Source organism: Hipposideros armiger, unplaced genomic scaffold (assembly GCF_001890085.2).
Source record: "Hipposideros armiger isolate ML-2016 unplaced genomic scaffold, ASM189008v1 scaffold_70, whole genome shotgun sequence".
Taxonomy (NCBI): domain Eukaryota; kingdom Metazoa; phylum Chordata; class Mammalia; order Chiroptera; family Hipposideridae; genus Hipposideros; species Hipposideros armiger.
In genome coordinates this window covers 4,166,114-4,190,084 of record NW_017731420.1, presented here as the reverse complement: position 1 = coordinate 4,190,084, position 23,971 = coordinate 4,166,114, and the positions used below count along the sequence as shown (strand labels likewise).

General features: G+C 41.4%; 1 protein-coding gene across 3 annotated transcripts in view; it reads right to left on the bottom strand.

Annotated features, from left to right (window-relative positions):
• GRHL2 (grainyhead like transcription factor 2) overlaps positions 1-10,725 on the bottom strand; it is a 210,464-nt gene extending 199,739 nt beyond the window's left edge. For 2 of the 3 annotated variants that reach the window (XM_019642549.1, XM_019642550.1), the window contains exon 1: positions 9,896-10,725. In XM_019642549.1, coding sequence (XP_019498094.1) covers positions 9,896-9,915 — 20 coding nt within the window. In that variant the 5' untranslated portion in view covers positions 9,916-10,725. The other variant, XM_019642551.1, reaches the window with a different exon arrangement.
• Positions 10,726-23,971: the final 13,246 nt, after the last annotated feature.

Here is a 23,971-nt window from a genome sequence, read left to right as displayed (position 1 = left end):
GGAGGAGGAGGAAGAGGGGGAGGAAGGGGAGGAGGAGGAAGAAGAGAAGGAGGAAGTTGTCCCATTTGCCTAAGGTTTCTGGCTTACTAAGTTTCATGAAATGTTCCATCCATTCTGATACTGCCTCACTCTCACTCCATGAACCTGCCTAGATAGAGCAGACCACTTCCTGGGCTCTCTCTGGCTAGAGAGAAGCTGCCAGGCCTTTCTAGCTGACTTTCTTGTATCCTTTATCTACCAGCCCAGTGAGGCTGCATGGAGGTCCTCTATGGAGGCAAACCCTTGATTTTACCGCCTAGCTGCCTTTCTGCATTCCATGTGGCCCTCCGAAATCTTCCCACCTGCCAAAGTCTGTTTCTTTGTCATCTTAGTCAGACCACATTTTATTTTGGTAAAGGGGTGTGGGGGTCATGAGAGCTGAAGTAGATGCTTGGTCCTCTCCTATCTTGCTAACATCCATCACTCTCTGTGAGCCCCATTCTTCCCTAGACCCCTCTGGAGGGAGAACATGAGACCCACAGAATGTTGGAGCATGTGATTTTCCTTAGAGATCCTTTAGTTAGACTTCATTTTACAGATGAAAAATAATGAAAGAAGAATCCCCTGATCTTATGTTAATTATTTTATTGGCAATACAGGAAAGAGGCAAAAGCTACCTTTGTTCCTTGTTTCTTTGAAAAGTAAGATCCAAGAAGTACAGAAAGCAGTCATTTTATGGAACTCATTGAACTGAGAAATAAAAACAATGATTTGGGGTGAGTGTGGGAAGGAACGTCCACTCTAACTCACAGTAATGCGATGGGAATCTTAAATGGGTATTTCATATACTCATGCTTATATTTTAAGAGGAAAATATGCAATGCCTCCTGTTTTCAGTCTCCCTAACAAAAAAAAGGCAGCATTTTTTTTTTCAAATTAAAACTTCAGATTTTCAACTCATTCTTACAACCCCAACATGCAACATAGAAATAAAAATGTAAGGCACTTTTGTCCTTAAGCCAAACTTTTAGCTCCAAACCCTTCTTCGCTTGTTACTCACATGCCCTATGTGATCTCTAAGGCTCATGTCCTAGATCTAGGGTTCTGGGCTTCAAGTTAGAATCAATTCCCCAGGAGGACACATAACCACATGTCACCGCACCCTAGACCCCAGCCCTGCAGGCCATGCAAGGTGAGTCTACTACAGAAAAAGGCTAAAGCAGTTTCTTCCTGCTCCTCCACTTCCTCTCCTTTCTCCATTCATCCCTTCACTTCGACTTTCCCTCCTTTTCTAAAGTCCCAATCTAAATTCAAGGGCCTTAAAAAACATGGATTCTGGCCCTGTGGGGTTAGTTGTTCTTGTATATTCAGTGTTTGGATGAAAGGCAGGCACCAAAATAAAAAGGAGCCACAAGAGAATCCTGCTTTCCTTTTCTGCTCCGGAGGGCGTCAGCACTCACACTTGTAAAAGAAGCATTACCTCAGAAGTGAAAGTGAAGCCAGATCACTTTAAAAGTGCTTCCCACAAAGTTCATTGCCACGTTCATTACTAAGTACAATAAGATTCTTCAGTGACCTTACCGCAGCAATTGCTTTCTACTGGATGCATTCAAATGCACAATCTCCATAACCCTAACCTACCATCAAAATGTACACTGACATCCCCTGAAATGTACCAGCTTTCCTAGTATTTTCTGTAGAACTCTAAAAATGTGTACTTGGTTGGTACTGTATACAGCAAATCAAAACGCGCTGTCTTTAGAAATAATATTACTTTAATCATGCTAGTCACCAAAACACATCAAACTAAAACACTCTTAACCCTTTAATCAATAAAACTGGAGAGGAGGGTGGAGGTAAATCCCCAAAGAGATATTTTCTTGCTTCTGTCCCATTTAACCCATTATAGTTTAGTCCTTTTTACCATTTACCATTAAAAGACTTACAGCATAAAATGTAATTTCCTGGTAATGGATAGGTAGGTGGATGGATGGATGGATGGATGGATGGATGATCTAAACCAAGGAGCTGGGACATCTCTAAAGGATGGAATACACAGGCCAGGTGGAGGGCAGGGTGAATCTGAATTTTGGGAGCCTAAATTTGAAGATCTGTGAAACTGAAGGACTCCCAGGTATATAGGCTGTTGTTACTAAGCAACCCACTAGTCCTCCTGGGCTAAAGCAAAAATTCCTATTCAGCCTGTTGCTGCTCGTTAAGGAATTTTTCCTGGACCCGTTTGCCAAACTAATCACTCCTCTATTTCAGCGTAGACCTAGTTTTTAATAATTGAGCAGGAATCCTTGAATACCTTCTGAAAAGGAAGAGGGTGTCCGCACCCCAATGTGAATGCCAAGAATCATGAGTGAAGACTGTAATTAATTTAGGATAAGGCTTTCCTTACGCTAAAAAGAACTTAAAAATAAACATTTTACAAGGTTAAACTTAGTTGACTTGAATAATTAGAGCGACATCATCTGCTGCGATCATATTCACTTTTGGCTCAGGTAATAAGGAAGGGTTGCTGATGCTGTAAATACTAAGAGAATGCAGAAAAGTTCACTAAAATAACACCTAAAATCAGATTCACATTTATCTGTTTGCATAGAAGCTGTGCATATGTCAATTCCCACTAACTAATATGGAGGAGAGGGGGGAAATCAGCAAAGTGGCATCAGGAAACAGATAAAGGAGGGAAGTAATGAAGGGAGGGAGGAAAATATATTGGTTCATACTAGGGAGAAAGAGGGATTAAAAATACTATTTAATGGGGCCAGCCGAGTGGCTCAGTTGGTTAAGAACTGGCTTAGGAGTGTGAGCTCTGAGCAGCAGGGCCGCTGGTTCGGTTCCCACATGGGCCAGTGACGTTGCACCCTCTACAGCTAAGATTGTGAACAACAACTCGACCTAGAGCTGGGCTGCCGTGAGTGGCTGGCGATGGTGTAGGCTGCAGCCCCCACTGCAATGGGCTGCTGTGAGCTACCGTGAGTGGCCAGCAGCCAGCATGAGCGGCAGGCAGCAGGTGAGAGCTACTGTTAGCGGCCGTCCAATGGCTGGCAACCGACTACCTCAGCCGGGGAGAGCGCAATGGTCATAATACCAATATGAGCCAGTGAAGCGGTGTGCTCCACAGCTAAACTGAAGAGCAAAAAGACAGCAACTTGTCTGTTCCCCTTCCCTGATTCCCCAGCGCTGTTCCCCTCCCCCAATTCCCCAATAAAATCTTTAAAAAAAAAAATACTATTTAACCAAATGGTTCATTTTTTAATCATAAATGTATGCCTAGTTATATAAAAAGTCACAAAGAACCAAAGCATTTGCTTGAATTATCTAAAACTTTTTAAAAAGTCAATTTAATAACCTAACAACATAATAATTTTGTTTAAATTATCTATGTATTTTAAATACTTCTTGGGGCTATTGGGCACTGCTGCTGTTGTTTAATTATTTCTATGTATGTTTGATTTACCTGGATGCTTGTCTAAATTCTCCTTTTGATTTTGCAGAGTAGAAATTGCTAGATAAAGCTCTTCATCAGTTGCTTTAGGACTTACTTTTAATCCTCCTGGCACTGGGCCCATTTGGGTGGCCTGATATCTGTCGTCAGTTTAAAAGGGGACCAATTACAGGCCAACAGAAGGTCTAGTACCCTCTTATCAGGGTAATACTTAAAGCTACTATTAGCCCTAGAAATGAAACTGCAACCATCATCTCATTCAATGATTTCACCAGTGATCAGCATCAGACCAGAACTCGTTCATTATCTTTGATTTTGTGCTAAAAAGTAGAATCTAACTTCAATAAAATGACTGTCCCCAGAAAAATGAATACTAGTTTTACGTTCTAGTGAGAAACTGTACAAGGACAAGGTTGGCCTTCTCACTCCAACTCAGCTCTCTAGTGAGTGGGATCCAGTCTAAAATCTGAGCGTAACCCTTAGCTACTTGCCTGGCAGAGGCCCAGGCGAGTGACATTACTCCAAATCATGTCTTTTGCAGCTCTGGAAATATATGGCCTGTCAAAAGGACCCCATTCTTCCAGAAGGGGCAGTTCAGCAAAACAATGAAAGCAAATGACTTTGAGAGAAGGCCTAAGCATTCTTAAACCCAAGTTAAAAATTATATCAGAAGCTGCTCATCCATAAACAACATAACAAACATAAAATAAAGCCACAGGGTTTTAAATTCACTTATACACTGACACACACCTGAGGAGTTGCACATAAAAAATGAATTTATTATGTCATGTTAAGTATTCACTTAAAGCATTATTTCACTAACTAACCCAATGATAAAAGGTATCCGGACATTGTTTAAATGCAGATGTCTGGCCTCTCTAAGATGGGAGAATCTGATTCTACAGTTCTAGGGTGGGGCCTGGGGATCTGTAGTTTTATCAAGTGCCTCTGGTGATATTTTTGTAATCAGATGAGTTTGGGAAACAGTCATTTAAAGGATTCCTATGAAGATTTCCATTATTAAACACATGCATAATTATCTTTAACCTTTTAAAAAATTAATCCAGGTTTTCATGTTGTTAGCTAACATTTTCTTATTTTTCAGATAGGTTAACTTTACCTATCTGTTTACTTCACTGAAGATGTGAAACTAACCAAAGCACACTGTTTGCAGTCTCACTTCCAAACAGTGGGCAAGCCTGTGTTTTCTGGGATGGACAGAAGTTTGCAGAAATTGAATGAAGGCAAGAGAAAGGCAAGAAATGCAAGCCTTATTCTGCTGGAGGCTAATGTTAAAAGGATTGAGATTGTCCCTGAAGAGTGGCAGGTTAAATTGTCTTGGAGACTCCTGAGTGTCAGAGCAAACATCATCTGTACTTGGTCCCACTTCCTCAGTTCTGATTCCCAGGGGTCTTCTAGAATGTGTGCATTTGTTCATCTTCAAATTCAGGAGAGTGCAGGATTTAATCCATGGTAGGAAAGACAACACTAGATTCTAAACACTAAACTGGTGACATTTGGGGAAAAACAAGACTGGGCTATTAGCTGATTTTTTATTTACTCACCTCTTGACTGCCAGGACCTTTTATAAGTATAACTTTGTTTTTTAGTGTACTAGTGAAGTAAAGAACTGATTATGTTAGTTTACTTACTGGACCATTATCCCTATACCTCTCTGCTTCACCCACACTGGGGTCCTGTCTGATCCTAGAACATGCTAAGCACTCTCCCAGCTCAGGGCCTTTGCACTTGCTCTCCTATCTGCCTTTAAGAAACACTCTTATCCCAGGTATCTTCAGTGCTTGATCCCTCACTTCCTTCAGGTCACTGCTCAAAAGTCTTCTCATTAGAGAGGCCAATCCTGACCACCTTATATAAACGTCTCCCAGTTATTGTCAATCCCATTAAGCTGCTTTGCTTTCCTTCATACTACTTATCCCCATCTAATTTATTATGTATTTACTTCTTGATTGGTTTACTGTTTGTTTTCCCCAACTATACCATAAGCAGCACAAGGGCAGGGACTTTGTTCTAGTCACTAGTTAGTGACTCTCAATGCCAGGGTCAATGCTAGGTATATAGTGACACTCAAAATATACTTGTTGAATAAAGGAGTGGATATTTTTGTGGCTTGAGAAAGATATGGTTAATTCTTAATATTTGTGATCTTAAAAGATATTTTATAGCCAAGTGGAAACATTTGCAAACTTCAAATTTATAAAACTAAAGAGTAAAAGTTTAATTAAAGTGTTTCATCCCCTTATTTAAAAGGTTATCCACATAAAAATACCTATAACTTCAAGTATTTTGTTTCATTTCTAGAAATACTTGTCCGATTCAAGGTAAATCAAACAGAATGACTAAAAGTAATTGTCCTAGAAAAAGGGGGGACAGATAGGGAGAAAGGGGATTGATATACCATGACCTGGTAAATACACTATTGTGTTTTCTTTGTAACTTTTAGACACTTACCAGATATCGCCTTGATTAAAATTGTCTGTTCAGTGCAACATCACTAATCATCAGGGAAATGCAAATTAAAACCACGATGAGATATCACCTCATACCTATCAGAATGGCTATCATCAATAAATCAACAAACAAGTGTTAGCAAGGATATGGAGAAAAAGGAGCCCTTATGCACTGTTGGTGGGATTGTAAATTGGTGCAGCCACTATGGAAAACAGTATGGAAGTTCCTCAAAAAATTAAAAATAGGACTACCATATGACCCAGCAATTCCATGTCTGGACATTTATCCAAAGAAATCTAAAACACTATTTTGAAAAGACATATGCACCCTATGTTCAATACAGCATTATTCACAATAGTCAAGATATGGAAGTAACCTAAGTGCCCATCGATAGTCGAATGGATAAAGAAGTGGTACATATATACAATAGAATATTACTCGGCCACAAAAAAGAATGAAATCTTGCCATTTACAATAATATGGATGGAACTAGAGGGTATTATGATAAATGAAATAAGTCAAACAGAGAAAGACAAGATACCATATGATTTCACTTATATGTGGAATCTAAAAAACAAAATAAACAAACAAAACAGAAATAAACTCATAGATACAGAGAACAAACTGATGGTTGGTTGCCAGATGGCAGGGGATAGGCGGATGGGTGAAAAAAGGGGAATGGATTAAGATACATAAATTGCCAGTTATACAAATAGTCATGGGGATGTAAAGTACAGAATAGGGAATATAGTCAATAATACTATAGTAACTATGTATGGTATTAAATGAGTACTAGATTTATCAGGTGATCATTTCATAAGTTATATAGGTATCACTATTTTGTACACCTGAAACCTGACATAATATTGTATGTCAACTGTAATTGAAAATTTTTTTTATTAAAAAGAAAAATTATATCTGTTCATGTCTTACTTTCCACTAGAGGGTAAGCTTCTTGAGGACATGACCCATCTCATACATCTTTTTGTTCTCCTATAATGCCTGTCTAAATTGTTCCAAAGAGTAGGTAATCAAAAAACACACTCATGTAATGAAAACTACACATGGGCATCAAATAAAATTATATATACACTCTCTGAATATATATGGCAGTAAAATAATTGTTTTGAAATCTATCATTGCCTTGCTAGAATACACGTGCTTATTGACAAAGATAAATCTTCATAAAATTGAAGGAGGACCAGAGAATTTTTAAATGTGTACAAACTGTCCTAAAAATACTTTGCTTTAATTAGCAATAGCATCAACATTGCAGAACATAAAAAGCAGGACATTTCAATATGAAAAGTCCACAACTGTAAAAAAAGATGATGCTACTGCTTCAGTCTAGACTTGCTAACTGGAATTTTCTTCGTAGGCTATTCAAAAGATAACCGACACTTTGATAGGTTTATGGGGAAATATCCTGTGTGTATTCTTTTAGGTTACTCACAGAAAACACAGACAGGCCAAGGCCGATTTACTATGAAGCTGACGAAGCTCAACCTTCAGGACCCCTGGCTACCCTGGCAGGAAGCCCCAGGAACTGTGCTCAAGTATTTTCTTAGTCCACCCCCCTACCCCGCCCCCCACCTAACATACAGAATTTTCTAAGCGTCAGGTACATAAAACCTGGACCCAAGTCCTGCCACTCTTCCATTAGACTATTAAGAAAAACTAGGCTAGAATTTGCAAAAATGATCTAAAACTCATTTATTAATTTCCAGCATTTCTCAACAGTCCAAGCAGACAGAACCAAGTGGGGCCCAAAAGTGTTTCTCTTTGCGGCATATTGTCAGTATTACTTTTCCCAGGATACAAAATTAAGTCTTGGAAGCAATGACTAGATAAAAGCTATTTTCATTAAGTGTATGTAATCCTAGATAGCTGTTACCCATAAAAATTAAGTAATGCATCGTACTGAAACCAGATTGCTAGTGTTCAGAACTTACTTTCAATATTCAATAAATTGTCCTCGTGGTGCTAAGTATAACAGGTTAACATAAAAACCCATCGTTTCATTCTGAATTCTTTTGAATCATGTTGTATCACAAAACTAGGCAGGGCAACCAAATGTTAATAGTGATTTAATTAAGGAATTACAATATATCTTATCAGATATTCACTAGAGTTGCAACCATTTTTGACACTAAGATCAAAACAAACCCCAAAAACCTGTCATTTCGGCTTTTGGCTACTGAAGTTTTCAAAATCAAGTAGTGATTTCTTAAAAGCTACAGAGAGGATTTGGGGGGTGAGCACGGGGGTATATTCAGACAATCATACACTTTCCTATCCCTACCCCTACCTCTACCCTCTTCCTGTATTGTAACTCTAGTTCTTCCTCTCCGGTGTGTAGTACGCAGTTAACTTTTCGTTGGCGGGTAAAGTGGTACTAATATGTCTGGTAGAATTTTGTTTTTTAAAGTATGACAGCATGTGCTCTTAGATATGCGTACCCTACCGACGGCTTTACTTTAAGGGCGGTCCCTCCCTTCCATCCCAGAACGGGTCCGCAGGGCATTCCCCCTCAGGGTCCCTCAGTTTGGGGAGGGTCCCGGGCCACTTCTCCAAGGAGAGGGAGGCGCCGGCGGCCCGCGGCCTGCGGGCACCCGCTCCTTTCCCTGGCGGAGACACCCTCAGGAAGGTCTCCCTGGGGTAACCACACCACCGGGGTAAAGCTACCAAGGAAAGCAAAGAGGTGGCCACTTAAGCGCTACGACTAGGACGCACCCAGTTCCCAGCCAGGGACGCGCCTGAGGGTGGGGGGATGGGAGTGTCGCCATCGAATCCCAAGAAAGGCCGCGGGACCCACCTCCGGCTCCCTCCAGCTCCCGCCCTCGGCCCCACCTCCCCTGCCAGCACAAAGCCGTCCGAAGCCGGGGGCCAGGCCTGCAGGGAGGCCGCCTGGACGCGAGCGGAGCCGGGCCTGGCGACCCGCGCGGCTCAGGCCGCGCAAGCCACCGATCGCCGGCGAGTCTAGGTTCCCGTCCCGGACGGGAAGGACGTGCTTCCTTGCGCGTCCTTCAAGGCGCGGGAAGCTCGCTCGGCCGACCCGGGCCCCGAGCCTTTCCATCCAAGAGTTTCCAGAGCGAGCCTGGCGCGACCCACGCAGTGCGGCTAGCCACGCCCGAGGTGGCCGCCTCCAGCGTGCAGCGCCCGGGCCGGCCGGGCCGCGGAGTTGGCTGCGGGCTCGCAGGGGCGCGCAGAAACCGTCCGGACGTGGGTGACTCGAGCGGTTGCAGGCGCCTCTTTGCACCCCACCGAAGTGCAAACTCGGTGCCTCAAATCAGTTCCCCTCGTTTCCCCAAAGGTCCTGCACTCGCGCTCCTACGTAAGGTGGCCACACCACGCGGGGGCGGCCAGGCAGAGTGGAGCAGGAGGAAGTGGGGGCGGTGCGGGGCGACCCCGGAGACCCTGGGCGCCCCCTCGCCTCGCCTCCCGGCCGTGGCGCGCACCCGCACACTCTCTTGCCCAAGTGCGGGAAGATGGCCGTTTCTACTTCAGTATAAAGGCTCTTTGTTGCGCTCACACAAAAGCCGCCAAGACCCGCTTTTCCAGCAGCCCTTTGGACAAATCGAAGGAACTCAGCTGAATTTCCAAATGGCCCTAGAAGCCTGAAGCGGTGGGATCAACTAAAACAGAGGGGAATAACAGGTCTCCCGCCCTCACCTACCAAAACCTCTGTCAATATCCAAGTATTGGTCCTGGGAGGCTGGACCTGAGATACTTCGTAAGGGAGGAAGGAAAGAGGAAAACCTACTTTTACTATCAAGGCCCAAAGGGGGTATTAAACATTTTCACATTCTTGTAGGGTTTCTCCCCTTAACCGGGGTAGAAACATAATCTGTAATAGGTCTGGATACACCAAAAAGAAAGAAAAAAAAGACCAACAATAGCAACTTAAAAAAAAAAAAAAACATAACAAACCAGTTGCCATCAGCCCAAAGTGGTAGTAGCAGCAGCCGGCGCGTGTGATCCACTTACTTGTCCGACTCTTGTGACATGTTTGATCCAATGAACTCGCTCCCCTTTTCCTGGAGCCTCAGCCTCTGGTGAAACTGGACTTTCAAGTCTGTGCAGGTGAAGGTGTGTGAGAGCGCCCGAGATGGCAGAACAAGAGCTACAGGTAATTCTGCTTTTCCGTCCCCCCTCACCACTCTCGCTCGCTCGCCCGCTCGCGCCCTCACCTAGCCGGAAAGGTGGGATAAGGAGGGGCCCCTCACATGGGGCCCGAGCTCGGAGGCGGCCGGGCAGCGCGGAGTCCTCCTGGATCGTGGCAATGGGCAGCCACAGAGCAGAAAGTGGCGGACTTGGTCGGCCACAGGTAACTTTCTCGCAAGGAGCTGAATTCTTTCACTAAAGGGTACAACCCGAGGGACGAGCTGCGCAGTGATTGGCTGCGGGCCTCCCTCAGGTGAGCTGCCATTGGCAGAGGCGCGCTCAGGTAAGGCCCTTCTCCAAGTGCAGGTAACTCACTCCGAAGTTTACCTGAGCGGAGCGGCGGCACGCTTGCAGCTCTGGGGCAGCCCGTGGGAGCTGAGGGTCAGTGCTTCGAGGAGACTTCACGCTACGTTTTCCTTCTTCCCGTTAGCCGGCCCCGCGCTGGGATTGGGGGAGGGGGCTTCGAGGAGAGAAGGAACCAGGAAAAAAAGCAACACCTGCGGCCACTAGGGATTGTGGGTGGAACGGAAGGACTAAGGAGAGCTGAACTCAGGTATCCCAAGCCAACCGGAATCAAATGCGCAGCACAACCACAAGGCTTTTAATACCCACATTAAGAGGATTGTTTGACAGTGTCAGAAGAGTACGGGACTGAAGTTGACTTCGTGCTCAGAAGAGGGGGGGGGAAAAACAATGATTGCTGAGTCTGTTGCGTAATTGCATTTTTAACATTCTTATCCACAACAAACACTTTTCGTGCCCCGATGTGTAAAAGATATCAGGTAGATTCCAGATTTTCAAAAAGGTGAGCATCCTTTCATGAACTGGGCAGATGGGTAGTGGAGTGGTTTTGGTGAAGTGAGATCTGGTTGAATAGACACTAAGATGACCCAGGCGCACCTCTTCCATCTCAACTCTGCAGCCTGGGATTCCAGAGCTGCAAACAACCACTGAGTGTGTTCCATAAACCTGTTGTCATTTGATGTTTCCAGGCAGATATCAACATTTACATTGTAATTCAATAAAAGCAGTGACTACAAAGGTGCTTTATCCTTCCAGCTTAATGTAGTTGCTACGGAAACAATTCAGGATGAAACTGACTTTTTTGTGGTTCTGTTTCTCCTGGTTGGAAACGACGCAAATTAGCAAAGGTATAATTTATAACCACTGCTCCCAAAGCATATTTGTGGAAGTTCTAACAGGGATCTAGCCCACACATAAGAATTGTGGACCTGAAGGAAGGCATGAAAAGCTTGCCATATTTTATTTCATGTTAATACTACATTGCCAGAGGAGATACAACTTCTTTTTTTAATCTTTATTAGATCAGATATTTCCTGAGAATTACATTATGATGCAAGGTTTGCTTGTTCCATGTTTTCACTCTCAGCAAATGAATTTCAAAATTTTATTCTTTTTAAAGACAGTATAAGTATACACACTTTTTAAAGATAATACAATACTTTAAGATAATACAGTACCCACCTCTCCTCTTCCTTCTTAATCTCCTTTTTAAAGGCAACCACATTCCACTTTTAGCTGTCTCTAACATCTGTTATTTACCTCCCAATTTCTAAATATACTGCTATCTCTTGAGTTATCAGTTTAGATGTTGTGCTTTGATTACCTGTTGCCTCAGATAAGGATCAAGCTCTTTCATACCCTGCCCAGTTTCCCCCTCTATCATTCTTCCAACATAGCTCTTTCATAGTTTAGGTAGGGGTAGTAAGTAGTTGGTGACTGCAAATTCCAGTCAACAGAGCCGACTGATGTATCATGGTTGTTTTCTTACATATAAAATCTTTTATCTATTTACTTTTTTATGCACCCATTCTGATCTGTCAGATATCAAATTTATTTTTCAAATGATCAAAGAATTCCATTTTTCCCCAGTGGAAATAGCCCTCCAAAAGTCTTCTGTCCTATTCCAATGGAGATGAGAATTCTTAAGTTGTAATTTTTCATTCATAAGTTTATAAAAATTGCTCTTTTATCTTCTAGCATCCAGTGTTGTTGAGAATTCCAGTGCCACTTGATTCCATCTTTTTATGACCTAGAATTTTTCTTTCTGGATTATATACTTGTAGTATAATCCCTTTATCTCTTATATTCTGAAATTGTATGATTATGTGCTGTACACTCCATGGCAAAGATTTGCCTAAGTTCAAATCATACCTGTACTACATGACCTCGGGCAAGTCACTTATTCTTGCTGTGCTTCAGTTTCCTTGTCTATAATTATATAATACGAAAGTTCAGACAATTAAGTTCGCGAACTTTCCACCTTGTAACTGCATGGTGGAAAGTTCGCGAATTTAATTGTTTAACATTCATATATGTTATATATCATATCATCTGGGGATTTGTAGGTAATTGAGCTGTTTCTGTACTGGCCTCTACATTATAGCGTAGCTTCTGCTGCTCTGTTAAACCAGTTTCCACTCTTCCATTCACCCCATCTTCCAGAATTGTGCTGAAATTTATCTTTTGACCTCTCCTGCATCCTCGTTGTCTCCATGGATTTATCTTTTTATCTTTCTTTATTACCTTTTTCAGGAGACAATGAAGATAAACTAGTGTGGCTCAATCTGTCATCTTTAATATGAGGCCATTTCCAAAATTATCCAGGAGCCTTTATCAAACTGCCCCAACCTTGTTAGTGCAAACAAAATCAACATTTATGGTCAAACCTTTCCTCTTAGTGGTTGATGATGGCCAAGATTCCTTTCTTCCTTTCCATCATCTAACTCAACTTTGATTATATAGCTTAGTACTCCTGAGTGGCTATCTACTGCTTTATTGATTGGTTAGATTGTGAAGGAGAAGGAGACTTGGGGAGAAAGATGACAGACAATTCTGCAGCATCTGGGCAGAAACATCAAGTTTTTGTTTTTTTAGCTGAGCCATCCTGCCACCTGTTGGCAGCTCAGCTTGGGCCAGGAATCGAACCAGCGATCCTGTTGTTCAGAGCTCACACTCTTGAGCGAGCTCTTAACCACCTGAGCCACTCGGCCAGCCCTCAGAAACATCAAGTTTTAAAGGGCCACAGATTAGTCAAATGAGGCTGCCTGCTGCTTGTTCACCCACTACATGTTGTCACACACAGGCCAGTACAGTCGGTCTGTCAATGATGTGGTATGTCCTAGGGTATTTTGCACTATAGAAACACTAAGTTGTTCAATTGGTTACTACCCACAAGAAGAAACTTTGGGAAGAATGAAATGTACCTGGATGCCTGAATTTGAAATCAAAATACAGACTTATAACTTAAGCAAATGAACATTAAATGGCAGTTTCCTTGCAGTTTGGGGACACTTATTTTTTTGTGGTTACGTGGACATGCGTGTTTCCATGGACACTTACAGATGTCCTGAAGGCTCTTGAACTAGTAGTGTGAAATTCAGCCAGCAGCCAGCTGAAGTTTGCAACTTTCCTTCAGGATAGCACAGGGTTCTGCTGCTTGGGCTAGCCATTAGTAACTCTAACATCTGTGAGATACCATCTCCTACCTTCCTCCACCCAGCTTAGTGAGCCAGCAGCTAAGCTTTTACCACCACCACCCATGCCTCTCCCCCAAAATAGGAGATTAGAGAATCTTTCTTTGAATAAATTATAAGGTCTAGAAAAGAGATCTACAGATACTGACATCAGAGAGAGAGAAGAGGGGGGAAGGGGGGGAGGACCTACTCTCTACCAGATCTCCTTTCAATAAAGTTCATCAGTGGACAAGTCCCACCATCACTCAGAGAGCTTCTAATAAGCTTTTTATACCACACCCTTAAATATAAACATGAGGTCAAGAACCCCAGACTTTTGAGACAACCTCCAAAATGAAGTACAAAGATCAGAACAAAAGTGTAACTAAGAGTGATTTTTGAGGAAAACAGATAGTACAGAGATGGGATAAGGACTACATAATTAAGATATGAAAAGATACTGCATCCATGAAACAAGAACAGCATACTATTTAACAGCAATCAAACAACCACCAGAGAATCAAAAAGTGCTTGTGAATATTAAAATATAAAAGCTGAAATAGAGCTTTTGCATGGTATATTTGAAGATAGAATCAAAGAAACCTCCCATAAAGTAGAACAAAAGGACAGCAAATAGACAATAAAAGAGAAAATATGGCAAATTTGCAAGATCAGCCAAGGAAGTCTAATATGTGACTAGCAGGTGTTTCAGAAAGAAGCAATGAAAAATAGACAACAATTAAAAGAAAGGTTGGGCCAGCCGGGTGGCACAGCTGGTTAGAACACGAGATCTGAGCAACAGGGTCACTGGTTCAATTACCACATGGGCCAATGAGCTGTGCCTGAGCTGAGCTGCTACTGAGCTGGTGAGAGCACGTGCTCTTAACAACAAGGTGGCCGGTTAGACTCCTGCATGGGATGGTGGGCTGCATCCCCCGCAACTAGATTGAAACGGCGACTGGACTTGGAGCTGAACTTGCACCTTTCACAACTAAGATTGAAGAACAACCTGACTTGGAGCTTATGGGTCTTGGAAAAAACACAATGTTCCTTTTCCCCAATTCCCCAACACTGTTCCCTTCCACAACTTCCCAATATAATCTTTTTTAAAAAATGGTGGGGAGAGAATTATTAGAGAAAAGATAAAATACAATTTTATGAGCTGAAGTGTTACAAGTCTGGTTGACAGACCCATCTAGTGCTCAGCACAGTGAATTCTAAATGACATAAATTGCAGCAATTATCACTACATTTCTGGGCTGACCTTCCCTGAGAGTAAATATAAAATGAGCAAAGAGAAGCAGTTCAGACACGAAGGACCAAGAATCAGAATGTATTCACTTTCTCAACAACACTTTCAGCTTGACGATATTAGAAAGCAATGCCTTTAAATACCGAATTCTATGCCTAGACAGGTTATCAATGAAGTATAACAGTAGAATAAAATTCAACTCCAGAAATGCAGGGTCTCAAAAATTGCCTTCATGCACCCTTTCTCTGAAAGATATTGGATGATGTGCTCCATTAAGACATGGAAGAACAAAAAAGAATCAAGAAAGAGATGGTCTTAAAACTAAGAAAACAGGAGTCAACAGAAGAGAATGTTTGGGCTGGCCGAATGGCTCAGTTGGTTGAGAGTTGGCTTAAGAGCGCGAGCTCTGAGCAACAGAGCCAATGGTTCGATTCCCACATGGGCCAGTGATGCTGTGTCCCAGCTGAGCTGTCGCTGAGCTGCCAACAGGTGGCAGGATGGCTCAGCTGGTGTAACAACAAGATTTTCCTGTTCGATGGTGGGCTACACCCACCCACAACTAAGACTGAACTTGGCACCTTGAGCTGAGCTGCTTCCCGGATGGCTCAGTGGATAGGGTGTGTGCTCTTAACAACAAGGCTGCTCGTTCAACTCCCACATGGGATGGTGGCTATGCCCACCTGCAACTAAAATTGAACACAGCACCTTGAGCTTAGAGGCCACGAGCTGCTGACGGGAAGCCAGATGGCAACTGGCGCCCTCCACAATGAAGATTGAAGAACAACAACTTGGCTGGTCCCCTTCCCGAATTCTCCAACACTGTTCCCCTCCCCCAATTCCCCAATAAAATCTTAAAAAAAAAAAAACCATAAGAGAATGTTTGAGGGAAGTCAGAATGCCCACTTTATAGCAGGCCTGGAGAGCAACTAAACTCAACAGACGTCTCTGGGTAGGGGTTAGGAGGTAGAATCCAACTATTAAATTTAACATTGTGAAAAATTATATTGAGAAATTTTTTGAGGGGGTGCAAAGTATTACCAACAGGTACAGAGAAAACTAAAAAGTATTTTCATTTGGTAGTTCCGGGGGGTTGGGGGGAATTGTACAACAATGGAAATATATTAATCTTAGTACATACTTGGCTCAGCAGTAACTAATAGTCATGTGATCATAATAATGGCATTACTGAATAATAATTTACTAAAACTGGTGATAAAACTCAATTGGAAAGGATGAAGATAATGGTGGTGTGTGGGTGAGGAGGAAGTAAAAGGTTGTGAAAGAGTTAAATCCTCATCTGTAACAGAAAGTCAGAAAAGTCAACAGTTGTTGCCTAAAACTTATAAATCAAGAATTAGCAACATAAACATCAGCTGGAAATGCTTTGAGCTGCTATAACATCAAGGTTGATTAACAGCCATTTAGAAAAATAGGGTTTAGTTTTTTTCACTTTAAAAAAACGGTTTGAAAAGTCAGCATACGTTTGCTTTGGTCCTGATGCTCAGTTGTGTCATCTCTGAAATTCTCTTAGCCTTCTGCTTGTGGACACAAGATGATCCCTCCAACTTTAGCCATCACTTTTATGTTTAAAGCAGTAAGGGGAAAGGGGCGTTGCTATCCTCAGCTATGTCATTTATCAGGAAAGCAATGCCAGCACTGACCTCCTATATGCCTTCATCTCATTGGCCAGAATTGGGTCACACAGTCCCCCCTATATGCAGAGGTGGCTGGAAAAGTAGATATTTAGCTTTTCCAAATTCTGAGGTGGAGGCAAGAAAGAAAGAAAAAATTGGACATATGTTCTGGGTTAACCAATCAGCATATTATTTAGAAATTTGAAAGTAAATGCTAAAATTTTTATTTTGATTTTTAAGATTTTTATTGGGGAATTGGGGAGGAGGAACAGTGTGTTTTTCCAGGACCCATCAGCTCCAAGACAAGTTGTCATCCTTCAATCTTAGTTGTGGAGGGCACAGCTCAGCTCCAAGTCCAGTTGCCGCTTTCAATCTATAATAGTTTTGGGGGGGCAGGGCGCAGCCCACCACCCCATGTGGGAGTTGAACCTGCAACCTTGTTGTTAAGAGCACGCATTCTAACTAACTGAGCCACCCAGCCAGCCCCTAAAATTTTTAAAAGAAAGTTCCAATAATGAAAAAGTGTTGCCTTTTAGGAGTGGAATTGGAAGGTGGAGAGGAATGAGGCATGGATTTCTGTTTTTCAATAATATTCATATTATTTTCAATATTATGACTCCGTGTAATTATTTGACTTTTAAAACTATGTATTATATATAGTTTTATACACATATATAGTTTATACATACATACATATATATATATATATATAATTTTGATCAAAATAAAATTAATTTATAAAATAAAAGTACAAAGTGCAAACATACCATGTTCCTTCTTGCCCAGGGTCTTTGCATTTACTCTTCTGTCTCCCTAAAATACTTGATCTGTTTTCTCCCTCATCTAACTAGCTCCTAACCTGCCCTCAGATCAACCTGCTCAATCATTTCATCCTTGAGGAAGCCTCTTGGGCTCTCCCAGATTAAGGATAGGTGTATGGGGAAGATACATTTCTCCATTATTTATTTATGTAGCATAGGCTCCTCATCTTGAAAGCACTTATCACAGTTGCAATTTCATATTTATTTGTGTGGTGTATGGCTCATCCCAGTCTCCCCAGTGCTTAACACTATACTTAGCATTTGGTAAATGTTTGGTGAATGAATGAAAGACAAATACTCTGAATCATGAGCATCCTCCCCATCCTACAACTTGAGGAACTTTGATTGAGAGAGACATCAAATTGAGCACCTTCATCAACAATGTTGAGTAAATAAATGAATTCCGTAAGCATTAATGGAGCACCTTCTATATTCAAAGTGCCCAGATGGGTTCCTCATTTAAGTTTTAATAATACTCTATGAGATAGGTAATTTTGATAGTTAAGAATGCTTTCAGCAGCAAGCTTGAAGAGCAGCCAGCTAGTAGAGACTTTACTCAAGGCTGGTTAATTTCTCTTGCAAGATAAGAAGTCTGGGGACTGGAACAGGGGGAGGCAATTGCTGGCATTAGATTGGCGATTCCATAACTGGGAGATCTAGATCATTGTCTTTGTACTTGTTGGCCTCTCACGGTAAAAAGTATCATGTCCTTACACAACCAAGTTTAAAAACAAAAAGAAGGTAGACAGGGTACTCACCTCAGGGATAAAAATTCTTTCCCAGACCCCTCATCAGTCTTTCTTTTATTGGCCAAAACTGGGTCACATGACTAGTGTGGATCCGGAGCTGGCTCCACCTCCTATGAGATTAAGGCATATCCACTTAATATTTGAACAAACCAGGGTTATTTTAACAAGAAAGTAGTGGGAGACTGGTATTTAAATTAAAAAAAAAAAAAGTCAACAGTGATACCAAAGTATTGAATGCTTCATAATACATATGATAAATTTGACCTTCATTTTGGATAATGTAATATTTGAACAAACCAGGGTTATTTTAACAAGAAAGTAGTGGGAGACTGGTATTTTAAATTAAAAAAAAAAAAGTCAACAGTGATACCAAAGTATTGAATGCTTCATAATACATATGATAAATTTGACCTTCATTTTGGATAATGTAAATAGCAGATCTGGGATTCAAATCTTGATCTGCCTTATTCCAAAGCCTGTACAATGCCATCTCCTAGCCTTGAATTTGAAGTCCTTCCTGTATCAAGATGTGGTAGGTTTAGTCAGGAATGGCTTCACAGAAAAAAAATACTTTAGGCAAGTTCTTGAAGGAAAAAACACAAATTGAGTTGATGGAGAGAATGAGGGTGTTTGTGGGATATTATATGAATAGCACCCTCTTCATTTTTATTCTTGTATAAAAATGCTTTTCATGTATGCCATTGATCATGAGAGCATCTCTCCCTATTTTGGGGATTTATTGTTGCTTTGATGATCTAAATGACTATAAACAGACTGAGAAGAAATGACATTTACCCAAGGGAAAATGCCAAAATGAGAACCCAGAGACCATGGCTGGGCCTACAGCAGAACAGAATGTTCTCTCTGAGATTTTTAATGAGGCATACTCATTGTTGATGCCTCGATACACTCTCAAAAATGTCTCAACCTGGGAAAACATATTCAAATAACCTAATATCATGTAACTGCTTCTTCCCTGTTTGAAAACCTTCAGCAATTCCTAAATACACATTGGGTAACCTAATCTACCAATTGAGATGTTCTTCAATCTAACTCCAACTGCCTGAATCCATCCCCACTGGTCTGCATAAGGACTCCTGAGTTGGGTGTGGTGTGATGTGGAGTCTGTAGGGCTATAGACTGGAGTGAGCTGTCCTTGTCCAAGGCTTGAGACTGTACCACCCCTCCCCCACCCTATCACAAGTATAAGCAGAACCATAAACCATGAATGAAAATTGGGAGGTAGATCAGAAATGCCAGAAAGGATATTTGGAGGGCCCTTAAAGCTTAAGTGGGCCAAATATTAATAAAAATATTAAAACAGATATTAAAACTGGGCCATGGATCAAGGCTATCAAGCCAAGAGATATGAGTGAATGTAAGCCAGTTGGGAGCACTGAGATTCAGACAGCAAAAAATCTAGGATAATTGTCTGTGACATTCATTGATGGGGATGATTTGCTTGTATTATCTACCCTGGTCTTGGTACAGTTCCTTCCCTCCCCTGCATCACATGATCTCAGCTCTTCCTGAGTGGTCCTGGCAGAAAGCCCTGACCTTTTCCAGGGACCTCTGGAGATAGTAGGCAGGTCTCTGTGGCACATAGTGGTCCATGGCCTTCTCGGTATAGTAGGTTTTGGACACAGCTGGAGTATAGTACACTTTTCACAGCACATTCCCTATCTCCAGTTGCAGAGCTTCAGGCAGTGATGTGCATGAGGGAAGGAGGAGGAGGATGTGACTGACTCTAGGTGGTCCAGCCCATCAGGAAGGAGATTGTCATGGGCACAGGCAGTGGAAGCAGAAGCCATACGAAGGAGGGCTTCAGATGCCATGACTGGTCCCCAAATAGTAGCTTTCCAAGTTGGAGGGAGGGAGATTTGCAGGAAAGAGAGCCCTATGCAGTTGCCCAATTCAGATGTCTCCCCGATTCTTAGGGCCAGGTGGCATAAGTCATCAGAGCGTTTCTTGAAAATCTCTGAGTGGCCTATAGCTCCTTCGGGCTTCTATGGGATGTTAGATGTTACAAATGCACTAGAGCCTTGCTCCATAAAGTGTAGCTACAGACTGGTAATATTGGAATAAGCTGGGAGCTTCTTAGAAATACAGAATCTCAGGCCTCCTGAATTGAATCTACATATTAACAAGATTTATATGCTCATTAAGGTTTGAGAAGCACTTGTCTAGGGCTTGAAGGTACAGCTATGAGTGGAAGCCATATCTCCTAGGGATTCAGGATAAAGAAGCAGAATGGATAGCTGTGGGTATATTGTGACCAGTGGACCGGGTCTGTTGTAGCAGAGATTCCTCTTCAAAACTCACTTAGGATTATCAATGGATGAAACTAATATGATGAACAGTTAATGGGAAACTTTAGAATGACTATCAGGTAATCACCAGCTAAACCCACTGATGAATCTTAGCATCACTAAAAGTAGAATAGCCAGACACTGCGGGCTGTCTGAGCTATGGCACGACAAGGCCGGTGGCATCACCCTTGAGGTGCTATTGCCTACAAAGTGAAGCTAAATCTAATCAAGCCTCTGGAAATAAGAAAGATAGGTAAACAAGTTGGATGACACTCCAAGAAGCCAAACAAATCTAGAATGTTGGGAAGCTTATAGGAAACAGGTTTAGTTACTGCAACAAGTCAATGACATAAAACAAAACAAAAAACAACAACAAAAAAAACAAAACCCTGCTGTGGTGGTGAGGGAAGAAATCTACATTAAAATAGATTTGAAAGACATACAACCAAATGTAATTTGTGGACCTGGTTTAGATCTTGATTTAGAAATTAAAAGGCATTTTTGAGATAACTGGGGAAATTTTATTATGGACTGGGTATTAGGTAGTGCCTAAGGTTTTGATTTTATTAGATGTGATAATAGAATGATGGTCATATATGAAAATGTCCACATTTTTAGGGAATGTACATGGAATTATGTAGAGTTGCAATGACATGACATCTGAAATTTGCTTTAAAATAATTCAACAAAAGGGGGGAAAGATATAGATAAAGCAAATGTGGTAAAATCTTTCATAATTATTGAATTTGGTGAATGGGTGTATGAGGATTCATTGTACTGTTCTCCCTACTTGCTGTGTGAGATTATTATTTTCATAAGCAAAATTTTTTTTAAAAAGCAACAAAATTGAGAGCTCAGTGTTTATATTTATCTAGTCATTAGGCTGCAGGGAAGGGAGTGGATAGTGGAGGTGGTGTGCGAGGGCTTTAGACCAGACTTTAAGAATATGGAATGTGGGGGTCTCGAGACCATCCTTCATTGGCCCATGGGTAGGTGAAAGCTTGGGAAGTGAGTGTGTGTGTGTGTGTGTGTGTGTGTGTGTGTGTGTGTGCGCGCGCGCGCGCGCACGCGCGCATGTGTTTGTGTGTGAGATACTCAAATGAAAATATGATATTAAAGCAAAATAATACAACTCTTCCCTGGGAGCTAGTGAGGACTAAGCTCAGGATGAAGTTCCTAAGGATCAGATTTGCAACCTGGAATTCCTTTCCCAAAATATCAGGTGCCCAAACCAAGAGAGCAAAGGGAACAGAAACTGAATGAGAAAACAGGTGTGCCAGTGCCAGGTAGGTCCCCAGAAACAAAGGAGCCTCAGGAATTATCAGGGGCAGGTTCATGGAAAGGCCCTGGAGACAGAGATGAAGAGAATGAGCACATAATTCTTGGGGATAATGAGACCAACCCATGAAGAATCATGTATTGCTCATCCCAGCTCCATGGGCCAAGAGTGAAAGGATAGCAGCTTACTTTTCTCAGTCTCACCTGCTAACACTCCCCTTCATCAACTCTGTGCATCAGGCAAACTGCTCTTCACATTGTGTCTGCATTTTCTGGCTGGTATTTAAAACAGTTTAACTTAAATACCTTAAGGCTGATGTAGGAATGAAGACAGAGGAAGAAGGAAAAAGAAAGGTGATTGCTCTTTAGTCTAAGGATTTTAAAGAACTAGACTTCTTAGACTTCCACCAGAATCATAAATTGCCCGGAAGAAAGGACCCACAGAAGTAATCCTGGAATCCCAGATCTAATCTTGCTGTTTTTCTCATTCTGTCAGTTGCTGCCACATATTTTCTGTAGCAATGTGTGCTAAAATTCAGAGCTGCCTATAATTTTATGGCATTGTAAAGCATTAATTATTAGGTAACCCTCTCCTTTAAAAGTGCCTTTGACATTTCAACAGAAGCAACTCATAAAAAGTAAGAATTTTAGGAGTTCTGTGTGTATTTTAAATATTTAAGCATTTTAAAAATGAAGCAATAGTCTATTTAGTTGTTTTATTGCTGTGTAACAAATGACCCCAAAATTTAGCAGCTTAATACAACAAATATTTATTATCTCACACGGTTTCTGAGCGGCAGGAAACTGGGAGCAGCTCTGCTGGGTGGTTCTGGCTCAGGGTCTCTCATGAGGCTCTGGTCAAGCCATCATCAGGGTCGGCCATCTGAAGGCTACGGAATCTCTTCCCCAGTTCACTCACGTGGTTGTTCCATGGACTGTTGGGCTGAGAGATCAAATACTTGCCATGTGATTCTCTCCACAGGAATGTCTGCGTATCCTCAAGAAATGACAGCTGGCATCCCTAGAACAGGGGCGGGGGGTAAGGGGGAGGAGACAACCCAAAACAGAAGTTTAGCATCTTTTAATTTTAGAAGTGACACTTCATCCCTTCTGCTGTATTCTACTGGTCACACAAACCAATCTTGGTGCAGTGTGGGAGGGAACTACACCAGGGCATGAATATCAGGAGGTGAGATCATTGGAGCCATCTTGGAGGTTACTTACCATATATGGGTAGTTTTCAAAGCTTAAAAAAAAAAAACCATGAAAAACTAATGGACAAAGTAGACCTTCATATCTTCATTTATGACAAAGCTATATGTAGTGTAATGGGGACATGACAGTATTTTTAATAAATGACTTTGGGCCAAAAGGATATCCAAATTGAGAGAGAGAAGGAAGAAAGGAAGGAAGGAAATTACTTAATCTTCTACCTCACAGAAAACAAGTTAAGTCCAGGTGGATTATAATATTAAATGTTAAAAGTAAAACAATGAAACTTCCAGAAGATATGTAGAAAAATAACTTTATGACCTTAGACTAGGCAAAAATTTCTTAAACAGAACAAAAAAGCATTATCCATGAATTAGACTACATTAAAATTGAAAACTTCTACATCATTAAAAGAATAAAAAGAAATTCCCACACCAGAGAAAACATTTTTAACACATGTAAATGGTAAAGGATTTATACCTAGAGTATATTTTTAAAAGAAGAAGAAACAAGGAAGGAAAGAAAAAGAAGAAAAGAAAGAGGGAAGGAGGGAAGAAGGAGGCAAAGAAGGAAGAAAGGGAGAGAGAGAGAGAGAGAGAAATTCTAAAAATTCATAAGAAAAAGACAATCCAAAGGAAAATGGGCCTATAAACTTCAACAAGCATTTCAAAAAGTGGGTATCAAAATAATCAATGAAGATAAAAATGTACTAGAAAACAAACAAAAACGTGTTTTTAAATGCACCTTAAGACAAAAGGTTTGTAAAAGTATTACAGATGTGTGAGGATATGGTGTAACATGTAGGTGTGTAAGCATTCTCTCAGAAAGTCAAATCAGTTTTACAGGGAAGCTTAAAGTGTTCTATATGTCTCTTATACAAAGTAGTTTTCACTTGGGCTTCTTTAATGATTATATTTTCTCCACAATAATAGTTTTTCCTGGCTGCTATATTTCATCACAGACATTTTGCCTTTCTAGTTTAATTAATTGTATATTTGTTTCAGCTGTTCAGCTGTGTCCCTCAGTTGGTAGGAATTTACCCAGAAATTACGAATCTATGGAACCTGAACTGAAGCTGAACTCCTCTGGTTTAAAAAATACAAGTAGCAGGAATGGGCAGATGAGGAGGGAAAGAAAAGTCAAAGGGAGAGAAAGAAAAAGTCTGAGA